The sequence below is a fragment of the Gopherus flavomarginatus genome, chromosome 20 (genome assembly GCF_025201925.1).
Source record: "Gopherus flavomarginatus isolate rGopFla2 chromosome 20, rGopFla2.mat.asm, whole genome shotgun sequence".
Classification (NCBI taxonomy): Eukaryota; Metazoa; Chordata; order Testudines; family Testudinidae; genus Gopherus; species Gopherus flavomarginatus.
In genome coordinates this window covers 21,290,781-21,305,717 of record NC_066636.1, presented here as the reverse complement: position 1 = coordinate 21,305,717, position 14,937 = coordinate 21,290,781, and the positions used below count along the sequence as shown (strand labels likewise).

General features: G+C 51.7%; 1 protein-coding gene across 2 annotated transcripts; it reads left to right on the top strand.

The window, feature by feature from the left end:
• Positions 1–2,774: 2,774 nt before the first annotated feature.
• Positions 2,775–14,146, top strand: RAB25 (RAB25, member RAS oncogene family). Of its 2 annotated transcripts, XR_007770611.1 has the most exons (6): positions 2,775–3,174; positions 8,604–8,799; positions 10,005–10,198; positions 10,624–10,704; positions 11,946–13,765; positions 13,822–14,146. XR_007770611.1 is itself a non-coding variant. In XM_050930832.1 (5 exons), exons 1-5 carry the CDS (start codon positions 3,135–3,137, stop codon positions 12,074–12,076), a joined length of 642 nt encoding a protein of 213 aa, XP_050786789.1. In that variant the 5' UTR covers positions 2,775–3,134; the 3' UTR covers positions 12,077–13,784. The 2 variants fall into 2 exon arrangements, 1 of the variants encoding a protein (XP_050786789.1); XM_050930832.1 differs by lacking the exon at positions 13,822–14,146 and having other exon boundaries at positions 11,946–13,784.
• Positions 14,147–14,937: the final 791 nt, after the last annotated feature.

Here is a 14,937-nt window from a genome sequence, read left to right as displayed (position 1 = left end):
TTTACACCCACGTAACCGACAGAAGAAGTGGATTCGGAGCTTCCGCTCTTGGAGATACCCGTTCCCTCCCGGCATGATTCTGTAAATCCAGCTGCTGGAGGAGCTGTGCACACTAATATCTGATTCTTCTCCTGCTTACATCAGCGTAAGTGGAGTTGTTCCTGATCTACACCAGCAGCTGGAAAATCTGGCCTGGTGGTTTTTAAAGTGAAACTAGCAAATTAATCTAGCGCTGTGCTCAGGCTGCAGGCTTGGGTCATGCCAAGGACATCAGGGGTATATTCTGTCTGTCCTGTCTGACACAAGACTATATCAAGACCTTTTAGTTCACACCAGCGGGGTCTACACAGGGCAGATCGAGTGCAACACATGAGACCACTCGCCAATTCACACAACCTAGCCCACCCCCCCATTCCCTCTCATCAGTACAAATGATTGGACATAGAAGGACATTTGTTACCTGGGAGCTAAGGGGGAGGCAGTGTGGCCTAGTGAATAGTGCACTGAACAGGGAGTCAGGAGCCATGAATTCTATTCCCGCCTCTGGCTTGCTGGGTGACCATGGGCAAGTCACTTGCCTGCTCTGTGCCTCAGTTTCCCTGTCTGTAAAATGGGAATAATGGTACTGACCTCCTTTGTACAGCATTTTGAGATTGGCAGGACAAAAAGACGAGCTATAGTTACAGAGGGAAAAGCTGGCCCAAGTGAGGCCAATGAGAGCTTTGCCAAGCACTGCAGTGGAGCCTGTTGCCTAAGCAGTGTAAAAGGGCCTTAGTGCAACTGAGAATCAGCCCACGGGACTTTGTGTCACACCCACTGCATGGGCATTAAATGGCTTGCTGGGGTGTAGCATCAGTGCTGTGCCACGTTAATCCCCTAATGCATCTGGTTTCTCCTGCTTGAGCCTGGCCTCTCCCATCCCTGCTGAATTTTCACCTGCATCTGTAGGCAGCGGCATTAGCACACACAGCTCTCCACCCACCAGTAAAGAGGTGCGGTCCCAGTCACAGAACAAGGCCTTTGTTGGCTCTGACACATCCCCTCCCTTCCCTAAGATCCTATGGTGGAGTCTTTTGCAGCCACTGCTCTGGGGCGCCAGCTGTCTGGATTGCAGTGGCTTTACAACAGAATACCAGGGTTGGAAGGGACCTCAGGAGGTATCTAGTCCAACCCCCTGCTCAAAGCAGAACCAATCCCCAGACAGATTTTTGCCCCAGATCCCTAAATGGCCCTCTTAAGGACTGAACTCACAACCCTGGGTTTAGCAGGCCAATGCTCAAACCACTCTAAGGCTAGGAACTCAGAAACCCATTTCCTTAATGATCCACAAATATAATGGGGGTTCCCGACCAACTCACCTGGGTTTAAATCCTTTCCCCTCAACCTCTGTAGAGGGCTTCCCCGTTTCTCCTGTACCAGACCAGTTCCCAGTGCAGATGCTGATACAATTGCACTACATGCTTGTGAGAGGCGAGCCTGGCCTAGTGGATAGACCACTGGCAGGGGACTCTGGAGAGCTGGGTTCTATTCCCAGCTCTGCTCTTAATCATGAGGGAAATCACTCCCCTTCCCTCCTTTGTGCCTCTGTTTTGATTACAAGCTCTCTAAAGGCAGAGTCTGTCTCTTACTGTGTCTATGTACAGCACCTAGCACTGCGGGGCCTAGCTCTCAATGGAGACAGTTAGGTGCTATAGTCATACAAATGCTGATGATAGAGAATGCCTCCCTCAGGCTCCTTGGGTTCACCTTAGCAATATCAGGGGGACCATCTGCAGGGCAGCAAGAGAAATGTGAGGCCTGAGTACATGGTGTTCCTTGGGGTCCCTCCCATTTCACTTTATTTACACAGGTATTTTGGGGCTCCCTGGTACAATTGGACCCTTTCTCCCTCCCTTCTTGTCAACCTTGGCCAGGATCTCATTGTCAGCTCATTCCTTCTCCTCCCAAATACTCAGTCGTTTGTCTCATGTGATATCAACATCCCCCTTGGCTCTCTGCTCCTCCAAGGAGTGATCCAGAGGAAAAAATGGTACAAACCACAGGCCAGGGTGTGTGTTATAGGCCTCTCTGCCCTAGCCACAGTGGCCAGGCCTCTGCTACAGTCCCTTGCCTACAGAGCTGTGCTCACGCAGTAGGGGCTCGGGCTTTTCACACTGGAGGTCCGAGTCAGTCCCGGGCATCAGCCACTAGACAGGTGCTGGCTGTTGCTGGGGGAGCTGAGCCAGTGGCAGGTATAGAAGCATCTAAGGCAAAGCATGTTTTTCTGTGGCACTTGTCCCCAGATCAGCAGAGTTGGTTCAACCTGCACAATGCTCCTCTTTCCATCCTCAGCCTCCCACTTCCTGCTCTCTGGCCTCCTGCACTTGGCACTTTGGCCAGGAGGTCCTGTGGCAGGGGGGGTCTAACGGGCCAGCTCATCAATAAACTGCAGTGCCTGTGGCTTATGCAGCCTGGGCCAGTTTGCAAGTCGTGGGCACTTCCACGGGAGAGCAAAGAAAGTGCAGGATCAGGTCTCCACTCCTAGGGTTGCCAAGCCTCCAGGATTGCCCTGGAGTGCCCGGGAATTAAAGCTGAATTTTTCGTTTGCGATGATGTCATGTGGTGAAACCCCCAGGAATGTGTCCGACCACAGTTGGCATCCCTGCCTAGTCCAGCATTAGCACAAGCGGAGGCAGCATGTGGGGGTGTGTTTAGCAGCCATGTGACACTGGGAGGGGCGGTTAGCACTACCTGACAAACCTGCACAGCGACACCCAGGTCACACCCCACTGAGTCAGCCAGCCCAGCAGAGCTGCACCTTCAACCTGCCTAGCAAGGATCTACTCCCTGCCCGGCCCCCTTGAAAAGAGGCCTAAGAAGCAGGGGGCTGGCTATTATTTTTTGTTTGTTTGGCTGGTGCAGCAAAGGGAACTTGGCCCTGTGGGTCTCCTCCCCCACTGGCAACTCTCCTCCCAATTGCTTTCAACTTCCCTGTCTTGGGAGGAAATTTTGTCCTCCACCTTCCTGGTTTATCAGATCGTGGCAAAAAAAAAAAATCAAACAAACCCCCACCCCCACCCCCTGGCTGTTAAGGAAGCAGGCAAAGACTGAGAGGAGGATCCCAGGCCGGAGGGGGCCAGGTGTGGCTGGGAGAGATGGGGACAGCGGAGGAGGATTATAACTTTGTCTTTAAGGGTGAGTTTTATTGGTACCCTCGTTCCGCGGCTGGTTGCAGGCTGGGCTGCACGTTCTGCAATGGGCTGGTTCTGCCTTTTGAAAGGGGCGGACGTGGGGGCCCGGGGCAGGGGGGCGCAGAGGATGGATGGGATGTGAGGTGGGTGCTGGAGGCCGGATGGAGCGGTGGTGGTGGGCTGGGGCATGTAGCGCACACAAGGGGTGGAGGGGAACCAGCCATCCAGAAGGGCAGCTGGGGAGAAGGCTCTTTCTCTTGTGATTGTGGGGAGTCCTTGGTGGTGGATCTTTGAGGGCAAATCCCACCACACCTAGGTATAAGCCCCAGTGAAGTCAATGCAGATGCACCAGGAATTTGGGTCAGATGAGCCCCTCTGCCATGCCCTCCCCCAGTCACCGCAAGGTTGTGACTGACTTTGGGAACCCGCCGAGCATCCTGTCAGTAAATCCGCAGCCCAGCTCAGTGCCTGGACCGACAGCTGCATTGCGGGGTGCGGTCAGGGGGTTTGACACCTCCCTCTTAAGCATTAGGTACTGGTCACTGCTGGCTTAGCTGGATGGGTGGGCCAATCGGATGTGGCCAGCCTTACAGCAGGGACACAGTGGAAGCAGGTAGGCTTCTGGCAACCCAGATCCCCAGGGATTCGCAGGGATCTTGACAGATGTCCAGATGTCCGGACTGAACACCCTGGGGGCCAATTCTCCTTCACACTGCACTGTGAGTGCTCGGTTACATCCATGCAAAATGCTACCAAACCAGAACGGGTCATCCCGGTGCAAACACCTGCATGAGGTGCAGAGCAGTGGAGAATCGGGAGCTGGTAGCCATAATCGGAGGAAATAGCCCTGTAAGGATCCTGCCTGCACATGGGGCTGCCCCAGCTGGTGTGGAGCTGATGTAAGGGCTATAGAGAGTGGATTGAGGTGTGGCCAGAATGCACCATGCTGTGGCTATTCTGTGCCTCTCAGGCCCCATAAGGGGCAAGGGACTGTTGCTTGCTATGTGTAGTCACAGCTCCCATCACGCTGGAGCCTCAGTTTTGGTATGAGCCTCCAGCTGCTACTGTAATACAAAAAAAAATAATGCCCCCACCGCGTAAGGCCCGGCGACAGGATCAGGGCCTGACGGGATTGCACCCCTCTAGGGAACAGTTTATTCTAATCTGGCTCAGGCTGCGTTCAGTAACTGACATTGCCACAAAAGCCAGGACGGATTACATTTTTTAAAAACCGAACACCAATTCATTTTCCCCAAAAAGGAAAGTGTTTTGGTTTCCTGGGGGGCGGGGGGGAAATCAATTTTTTTGACCAAAATTTACTTGCAGGGAAAAAATTTTTACATTAAAAAAAATCTACATATTTTGAGGAAAATGTTTACTATTTTCTAGCTGGTTCTCTATGGCCGTATTTCACTGGCAGGACAGTTGCTCTGGCAATCAGATCCCAAACCTTGATAGGGTAAAACTAGAGCTAGCTAGACAATGGTGTGGGGGAAAGCGGGAGGGGAAGGAATGGGGTCATCCATGATAAAAAGACACAAACAACAAAATCCTCAAAACTTTCAGATGAACATTGCAATTTTTCATCAAAACGCTGAAAAAATGTTGTCCAAAAATCATTTTTGGATTTTGCCCAAAGATTCTCATTTTTTTGCTTTTCCAACAAGAAAAAAAAAATCAAAGATTTTGGAAGAAATTAAACCCTTCCTGGGAAAATGTTTGTTTAATTGAAAACCCCGACTTTCTGGAGAAAAGCAGCTTGAATGGAAAATTTTTGATTCTCGCTAGCGAAAGCCAACACCTTGAATTCCATCCAGAAGCTTTTTGGGAGCAAGTGTTGGTCATGGAACATGGACTAATGGGCTCCTAACCTGCAACTCTCCTTAATAAATAGGCTGTAGCATTTTGCATTAGCTTCAGCCTCTGAATGGTCTTTCTTGAGCTGCAGGTTCAAATCCCAGCTGAGGTGTAACTTACATTCTTGTTATTTCATTTTGTGTTGTCTAGTTCCAGGGCCAGGAAGGTTTTCCCAGCACTGGTGCTACCTCATATGGTCCAGGAGTTATGTAGGACTCAGGAATTAAGTGCTGATAATAGCAGAGAAAACTGTTTTGGTGTGGAATTGTGACAGTGCAGGAGAGGCAAAGAAAAGCTAACTGTTGGAATGCAAAACATAAATATTGTCCAAGCCGCTTAAATGGGAAAAGTACATCAGGCATTTAAAGGTCATTCTGCTTCAGTAATCATGGGAGTTGTCATTAGCATTGTGGGTAAAGCAATTTAGGGTTTAGAAATATTATAATGACCTGGCCCGTGTGTGTGTCATCACTTGTATTACAGTACATTCGGTGCTGCACATAAACATAATGAGAGACAGCCCTTGCCTGGCAGAGCTTACAGCAAGATAGTCGAAGGGGAAGCAGAACAAGGAGGTATCTTGGGCAACGGCACCAGCAAAGCTGGGCCAAGAACCCAGATTTCCTGATTCCCAGTCCAGTGCTCTAGTCACTGGCTAACACTGCCTCTCTGGTATGTGTCCCTGCCCACTACTGAATGGAATCAGAACAGTTCAACTGTGTGTCACAGGCCCTATATTGCCAGGCGCTAATGAGGAGTTGCCTTTAGCTTGCGTACCAGGGGCCTGAAATTTTGCAGCAGGGGGAATCTGAGTTCTGTCCCCAGGGTCACCGTGAAGTTCCACACCCTAGGCAGCCACAGATTAGCTACGTGAATTTTAAGCTGGCGGTGCCCTTTTCAGAACAAAGCCAGGGAGACAAATGGCTGCTTGGCCCTTTAATGTCCCACTCACACAGCTGCGACGGCACGGGAAGGCTTGTGTTTGTGCAGACTTTGCACACGCTGCCGCCTGGCACACCTGCATGAGCGAGCGACACGGCCTGACAGTATCAGAGCACAGGCAAGCTCAGCCGGGATCCTTTAGCCAGGTTTCAAGCAGCCACTGCAGGGTTAGCTGCCCCCCTTCCCCACGGAGCAAAAGATCAAAGCTACCAGCTTGCTTTGCAAACAGAGCGGACACAGCTCAGCTCAGCTGCAGGGTGGCTTGGAACAGGGTGGAGACTGTCTCCATTGCCACCAGGGTGGAATATCTACTACATAAGCCATCTGGACAAAAGACATACACACATGCACACACCTCGGAGGCCCATTAGCAAAGCACCAACTGCAGGAAGAGGCAGGCTGACATGAAGATAAATCCCTCATTGTAGGGAGTGGTGGCCAGATGGGCTCAGTCCGGGGAAGGCTTAGAAGGGACAGGAAAAAAAGATGGAGGACCTGATTTGTTAGAAAGCCAAACAGCCAAAACCTATTTGCCTAGGGAGTCGCCCAGTTGTTACCGCCTAGTCCCAGCTGGTGGGGCCAGTTCCTCAGAAAACCTGACCTGTGAGGAAAGGTTAAAAAAACTGGGCCTGTTTAGTCTTGAGAAAAGAAGTCTAAGGCGGGAGCTGATAGTCTTCCAATATATTAATGGCTGTGATAAAGAGGACTTTGATCAATTGTTCTCTATGTCCACTGAGGGCAGGGCAAGAAGTAATTGATTAAATCTGTAGGAAGAGAGATTTAGGTTAGATATTAGGAAAAACTTTTAAATCTCAGGGTAGTTAACCTCTGGAACAGGCTTCCAAGGGAGGCTGTGGAATTGCCATCCCTGGAAATTTTAAGAACAGGTTGGACAAAAACCTGTCAGGGACGGTCTAGGTTTACTGGGTTCTGCCTCAGCTCAAGGCGCTGGACTTGATGACTTCTCAAGGTCCCAGCCCTATATTTCTATGATTCCCTCCTCTACCACAGAGTCCCTATGTGACCTTGGGCAAGACTCTTAGCCTGTCTGTGCCTCAGTTTCCCTACCTGTACCATGGGGATAATAGCATTGCCCGGGCTCACAAGGAGGGCTTGTGAGAATAAACATATTAAAGCTTGTGAGGCACTCAGGTAGGTAACGGGAGCCAGAAAAAGTGCCATAGCTCGATAGAGTGTGTCCACACCACAAAAAAGGACCTGTGGGGCAGAGAGGAGGGGTGGTCTCAGAGCCCAGGCTCCATCTGGATCCCGCACGTCTACACTGCTATTTTTAGTCCCTCAGCGTGAACCCAAGTCATTTGACCCTGGCTCTGAGACACACTGCTGCAGGTATTTTTCTGCTCTGTACACATACCCCTAGATACTAAGCCACATTCCTGGCTCTGTGCTGGAAAATTCAAGTGCATTCCACAAAACAGAGCGATCAGAAGATACAGCACCATAAGAAAAGGCAAATCTTCCATAAAGGTTTTTCGGTTGCTGTTTAGAATAGAGAGGCAGAGAGAAAGCGCTCTCAGGTTTTATTTTCACTTTGGCTTAACACACCTGTATTAAGAGGCTGTAGCATGAAAAGAAGGAAAATTGTAGCCCAGCAGAAGAAATTTGGGGTATTTTATGAAAGTTCCAGCAAACAATGTGATTGTTGTCTAGGGTGATCCAGAATCACCAACCCCAAGTATTCAAAAATCATGAGCCGGGCCCACAAAATCATGACTGGCTTAAAATCTTGAGATTTTTAAAATAAATAGTTTTGGGGGTTCTTTTTATTTGTCTTCTGGATTCGTTTGCTTCACGTTTTCTAGTTTTTCTCCACCAACACAAGGGCTAGAAACTTTCTTGGTTTTTTTAGATGAAAGCTGAGATTCTCAGTCAGCTGACTCCAGCAGCTGGGACTTTAAGCTCGCCCAAATATCTCAAGAGTTGATGTAAAATTGTGAGACTTGGGACAGCAGTGGCAGTCATATCATGTGGCTACAATGGTGTGTGTAGCTAGAAAACTTTTGTTTTCTGTGTCCTGCGCCACCGTATTTCTAAGAACTCTCTCTGAATGCAGAGACAGCAGCTGTTGTGAAGTCAGTTCCATGTAGATTGTTACAGAGGAGCCGTATACCCTGTGCTCTCTCTCATAAGGGACTTTCCTTTTGTTCTTTCTTTTTCGGTTGGTTTCCTTAATCTGATTCTGACTAAAATCTGCTCCATGCATATGCAAAAACAAAACAGATGAGGGCTAGGAAGACATTTTCCTTATGGGCATGTTTTCCCCATAACTGCTTAATGCAGAGGCAGGATACTGGACTAAATGAATGCTATGTTCCTAGATGCAGCAGTTGATTATTTATACTGCGGTAGCACCAGAAACTCTAGTCGTAGATCAGGGCCTCATTGTGACAGGCGCAATAACAAAAGTCCCTGTCCCAAAGAGCTTACAGTCAAAGTCATGTTCCATAGTTCTCTACTGTAATCAGAACACCACAACTGGGTGTCATATGCTCTGTACTGCTCCCAGCTCACGAGGATTCTCCATCTTCCTGTGCTTTTGGAGTCGGAGGATCCCTGGTGCACAATTGCCATTCGCATCTCATTTTGCTAGGAGTTTTCCTCTTGTCTCCCTAGTGGTCCTGATTGGCGAGTCTGGTGTGGGGAAGACCAATCTGCTCTCGCGCTTCACCCGCAATGAATTCAACCATGACAGCCGTACCACCATTGGCGTGGAGTTCTCCACCCGCACCATCCTGGTGGGCAACGCCATGGTGAAGGCACAGATCTGGGACACCGCCGGGCTGGAGCGCTACCGTGCCATCACCTCAGCGTAAGTGGGCCGCGTGGCTCGATGCAACCATGGGAGGGGTGGCGATGGCGGCAGCGGTTCCTAGGCGTGAGCGGCTCCACAGGGGAGGCAGGCGCCTCTGAATGCAGAACTCCAAGGGGGTGGCACAGGGGGCTATTGTCTGTGACCTGCCCATATTCAGCATGACTCACTGTCTCCCTCCTGTGGCTGGGCCACACTGAGGTCTGAGTCCGCTACAGTCTTTGAGCTAACAGCGCTTTTAGCTCACGTGGTAGATGCTTGTGCATTTAGTGCCAAAGATCTTGGGTTGGATCCCCACTGCTAACCACCCGCTTAGAGGAGTCATGGTACCCCTAGACCAGGTGGGATGGAGAGTGTCGTTCGCCCAAATGAAGTTGCAGGGCCTGATTCTCCATTGCCCTGTACTTCCTGAGTCATTTACATGCGTGAAAAACAGGCTTAGGACACTACTGTGAAAATGAAGGGGAAAAAAAAGTCAGCGACACCAGGGTGTTTATTTGACTGTGTTTGATGCCCGGTAGCATTTGAACCCCAGCCCTCCACAGGCACAGCACAGATCTCTACCAGTGGAGTTAAAGGAGTGACTCCACTGCTTGGCAGCAGTAGTAGGTTGTTATCCTAGTAGCTCAACCACAGGGAGGGAGGACAGGGATGCGCTAGCCACTCTGTAGGCCGGCTCTTGGAGCAGCAGTGCTGGGTTATAGGCAGACGCACTGTGGGTATGTCTACACTGCATAGTGAGCCAAGATCAGTGAGGCCTGACCTTGAAGACTCCGTGATTCCAAGCCTGTGCTTGAGCGTCCACATTGCACTGTAAACCTAGGCTTACAATTGCTCAACCCGGGTCTCACAGCCCTGCTAACGCGTCCACACTGCCCTGCACAGACCTTCTGACTCAGGTCTGAGGCTTGAGCTGCGTCCACACAGCAAACTGACAGGGCTTGGACCTGAGGTGCAGCAGGACTCGGACTTTGACCCACTCCACTAGCAGAGTCCTTGGACCTAGGTCCTGAGTGCTCGCTGACCTGAGTCAGATGGATTTGTGTGTGAACGGAAGAGAGACTTGGGCTCAAACTGAGTCAGAGCCTGGGCTTAGTGTGCAGTGGAGACACACCCAAAGAGGTCCTACCCCACTAGATGCAGTGGGGCTGTGACAGGCTCCCTCTCAGGCCCTGTTGTGAAGGCCACCCGCTCCCTCTCGGCAGGTATTACAGGGGAGCAGTGGGCGCCCTCCTGGTTTTTGACATCACCAAGCACCAGACCTACGACGTGGTGGAGCGCTGGCTGAAGGAGCTGTACGACCACGCCGAGGCCACCATCATCGTCATGCTGGTGGGCAACAAGACAGACTTAGCCCAGGCCCGTGAGGTGCCGACCGAGGAGGCCAAGATGTTTGCAGGTATGGAGCCACCTCCCCAGGAGGACCCACCCTGAGACAGCCAGCGCCTGCTGGGTTCTGCTACCCCACCCCAAGAACACATCCTGAAAGCCTCTCATTCCAGCCAGAGGTCATGGTGCTGGGCCCGCATGAGCTAAGCAGGGTCCGTAATGTGATAGACCAAGGGGTGCCAGGCTGCAAGGAGGTGGGGGCTCAGTAGGGGATGCTCAGTATCGATCCCATAGGACCCTGGGGGGTGGGGATCAGGGTGGGGGTACTCTCCTCTTCCTGACCCTGATGCCCCAGTGTTGTTCTGCTGGGGAAGATGCCCTGCTAGATGGGCCAAGGGCCTGCCCTGTTCTGGCAGGAAGAAGGATGCTCGGGTAGCTGGACCCCCCAAATGGTACCATAGTTCCCATGCCTCTTGCGTGACCCTGTCCTTGCAGAAAACAATGGGCTTCTGTTCATCGAGACGTCTGCGCTGGACTCCACAAACGTCGAGCAGGCCTTCGAGACCATACTGAGAGGTGCGCCGGGGGCAGGGGAACGTGGAGTCGGGGAGCTGGATTCTGAGCAGAGCCTGCTCTGGGGGTGGCTGATGGAGAAGCACCCAGAGGGGTGAACTCTCCATAGAAAGAGCTCAAGGTGCCATGTGACAACTGCCCCACCACCAGGGAGCGCTAAGGAGACCAAGTGGAATCTGGTGTCCCACCTCCTGCCATGACAAACCAGCCCATTGGCCCATCCATTCCAGCATCCTGCTGGGCCTGGTCAGACCATTTGTCTGCCCCTGGAGCTTCTCTCTGCACCAAGGAGGGCAGGTTAACGACTAGGCCAACTGCTTTCCCGTTTGGGGCTAGACTGGGGATTTTCCTAGCTGTAAAGCCCAGCAGCTGGGAGAAAACACCTTGTGACACTCTGGAGAGAGACACGGCTGGGGAGTGGGTTTGGCCAAGGAGTTACCCTCATGCTGCCTGTTTCCACCGTAGTTCAAGGGGACAGGACTAAAGAATGCCCCGAAGCGGGGCTGATGTGGGGCGGACGTAAAGGGGGACAGCAAGTGATCTCTCTCCTGCCATCCATCTCCACCCTCTGACAAACACTCCAGGGACACCATTCCTTACCCATCCTGGCTAATGGGCATTCATGGACTTCACCACCATGAATGTATCTAGTTCTCTTTTAAATCGTGTTCTAGTCCCAGCCTTCACAGCCTCCTCAGGCAAGGAGTTCCACAGGTTGACTGTGCGCTGCGTGAAGAAGAACTGCCTTTCATTGGTTTTAAACCTGCTGCCCACTAATTTCATTTGGTGGCCCCTAGTTTTTATCTTATGGGAACAAGCAAATAACTTTTCCATATTCACTTTCTACAATTGTACCAGGGCCTTGAGCTCGGGGCTAGGGAAGGTCCCAAAATGTCTGTGTAAATGAAGTGAAATGGGAGGAGGTAGGGCCCTAGCAAACAGGCTGTATCAGGGCCCCACATTTCTCTCTGGGGGCCTGCACCACACTGAAAACCTAGCAGGCCCGGAAGATCCACCTATATTATGCTGAGCCCCAGCAGGGATTGAACACAGGACCGCTAGCTCTTTAAGCAGCAGCTGGTGCAGCGAATAGAACCAGCTGTGTTGGTTAGGGCAGTAGGAGGCTCATCAGCCTCTGTTTGTGGCCCAGCCTCGGCTCGAGGGGGATAAAGCACCACCCAGTGGGGGTGACCCTGGGCCAGAGGGAACGCTCCAGGATCCCTCATTATCACTCCCTCTTCCAGACATTTTCAACAAAGTGCAGAAGCAGCAGCAGAGAAGCCCCCAGGACAACACGGTGTCGCTCTCCAGCGAGAACCCCCACGGCACCTCCCAGACCCAGGAGGAGAAGCGAGCGTGCTGCGTGAGCCTCTGAGAGCAGGGTGGGAGCCGGGCCGGGACTCGCCGTGGAGGCATGAGCCCCTCCATCTGCTTTGCTTTCTGACCAGGAGGAATGCCCGTCCCCTCCCTCAACGCCTCGTAACTGCACCAAGCCAGGCCGGGGCTGGGCGACGGAAACACGTCTGCAATTGATCGGTCCCTTCGCTCCCTCCGCAAAGCTGTTACCCACCCCACACCTTGCAGGCAGCACCACTAGAGAAGGGGATGCTGCATAACCAGACCTCTGCCCCCTGGAGTCTGCCAAGCCACAGCAGGGGGAATCTAGGTGGGAGGGGGGTCAGCTAGCCAAACTTCCCCCCAGCAGAGATGAAGTCAGCCATAGGATCACACCCATCTATCTTAGTTACCTGATCCTATTACCACAGTGTCAGAGCATCTTTTTAAATGAATTTATCCTCGCAACCCTCTGTGGGATAGGGCAGTGCTATTATCCCCAGTGTACAGATGGGGAAACCGAGGCACAGGGAGACTAGGTGACATGCCCAGGGTCACACAGGGCATCTGTGGCAGAGCTGGGAATTGAACCTGGGTCTCCCAAATTCCAGGCTAGCGCCTTAACAGCTAGGCAGTCCTTCCTCTCTTCCTGCAGCCATGAGGTTTCAAGGAAGGAATTTAAATATCAATATATTGGTCTGATCCTGCCATTGGATCCACACATGCTCCGAATCTGGCCTCAACGCCGCTCAGCTCAGTGGGGCTTGCACCAGATTCACACAGCTGCATCTGAGGTCAGAATCCAGCCCTCCCTGTCGAAGTCAGTGGAGGGTGCGGCCACATGGCTCCAATTCCAGGATCGGAGCCACGATTTTCACCCAGATGCTGCTGCTTTAAACATCCTGTCCATTTCGCTGTCTCCCATAACCTGTTCGTTCACCTAGTGGCATGCGTACCTTACCGCTGTCCTCGCCCCTGGGTACCGAATCACTTTCTCTGAATAGACAGCCTCTAAAAATACGCCCTGTACAGAATGGCAATACAGGAGTGAAGAGAAAGCAGACATCTCGAGTTCCAGGGCTTGGGTTGCCTAATTAGTCTTACCTTGGGCTTCAGCCTTGCTTTAAGGTCTGAGATCTTGGAGATGGGAGGGTGAAATTGAGAGAGGAACTCTGTTAAAATAACCCAGTGAAGGGCTTAGATTTCAGAGGGGCTGAGCATGCCTCCAGCTGGAATTGTGACCACCTCACCAAATCATCCCTTCCGTCAATATACACTGAACATGGGGCAACTGACTTCTGGCTGCTATGGACTTGACCCAAAGCCCCTTGATGTCACCAGGGTTCTCCCCATGGAGTTCAATGGGCTTTGGATCCTGTTTATAGAGAACGAAGTTGCGGGGGAGGAGGGGTTTGCTTGTAATTAATGGTTGAACGTCTGAGCTCTTCACGGGACCTCGACTGGATTGTGATCTCTGGGCAACCTGGGGAAGCCGGAGTCATGTGCTGATTTCAGTGGAGCAAATCCACAGACACCAGAATCTGGCCCTATTGTCACTGAAGTCAATGGGCCATGTCTCAGCTGGTGTAAATTGGCAAAACTCCACCCAAGTCATGCGGATATACACCCACCAGGTGGGTTGACTCTGGCTCCGTGTGTGTCAATGTATCCGAGATCAGACTCGGCCCACCACCGCTGGAGTTAGTGGGTTGACTCTGGATTTGTACTGGTGTATCTGAGATCAGGATCTGGCCCAGTTCCACTGGAGCGACTCAATTCGCAAAGGTGTATCTGGGATCAGAATCTGGCCAATTGGAGGCCGTGGAGGTGCCTCTGGATTTACACCAGTGCAATTTAACTCATCGGGGCAGATTCTGTGCTGAGACAGAAACACTAAATCCCTGTTATGCCTCTCGTTCTTGTCTAAACGTGGCTTTTGCCTGCTGTTAATCTAACCGCAGCATCTTGTGACCATCTGAATTCAGTGGGAATTATTTATATGATCGCTGGAGCAGGGCTGGATCTTTTTGTACAGATTGTCTCACGAGCAGCCCTGGCAAGGAAGTGTGCGTGATGTGATGGACTATAGGACCCTGTCCCAAACATTAAAACATTTAGAGAACGTTTCAAAGACAGCGCTCTGCCTACCTTGACTTCCTGCATATTCCTGGTGGGTTTCCCTTTAGGATCTCATCTAATTTTTCCATTCTTTTCATTCCCCTTCCCTATCCTCAGGGATGTTAATGGGCAGGATGCGGAGTGAACCTGCAAGATATGGGGTTTCAGACTAGACAACCAAGGGTCTGTGAGCTCTGAAGTGGCCCTGTAGCCCTACTTCCATCAGCGGGGGTGGTTGTGTCGGGAGATTTCACAGCAGACAGCTCTGATAGCAGATCTCAGGCCTCAGCCGTAGCCCCACCTCTGCGTCCCCTGGGCTCAGAACATAACGGCCGTACTGGGTCAGACCAAAGGTCTATCCAGACCAGTATCCTGTCTACCGACAGTGACCAATGCCAGGTGCCCCAGAGGGAGTGACCCTAACAGGTAATGATCAAGTGATCTCTCTCCTGCCATCCATCTCCACCCTCTGACAAACAGAGGCTAGGAACACCATTCCTTACCCATCCGGGCTAATGGCCATTAATGGACTTAACCTCCATGAATTAATCCAGTTCTCGTTTAAACGCTGTTATAGTCCTAGCCTTCAGAACCTCCTCAGGCAAGGAGTTCCACAGGTTGACTGTGCACTGCGTGAAGAACTTCCTTTTATTTGTTTTAAACCTGCTGCCCATTAATTTCATTTGGCTCTGCTGATGCCCCTCACTCCAACCCATTCCAGCCCCCAGCTGTTCCAGCCCCACCCCTCCCCGGCTCACCTACTCAGCCCCCACCACTGCCTGC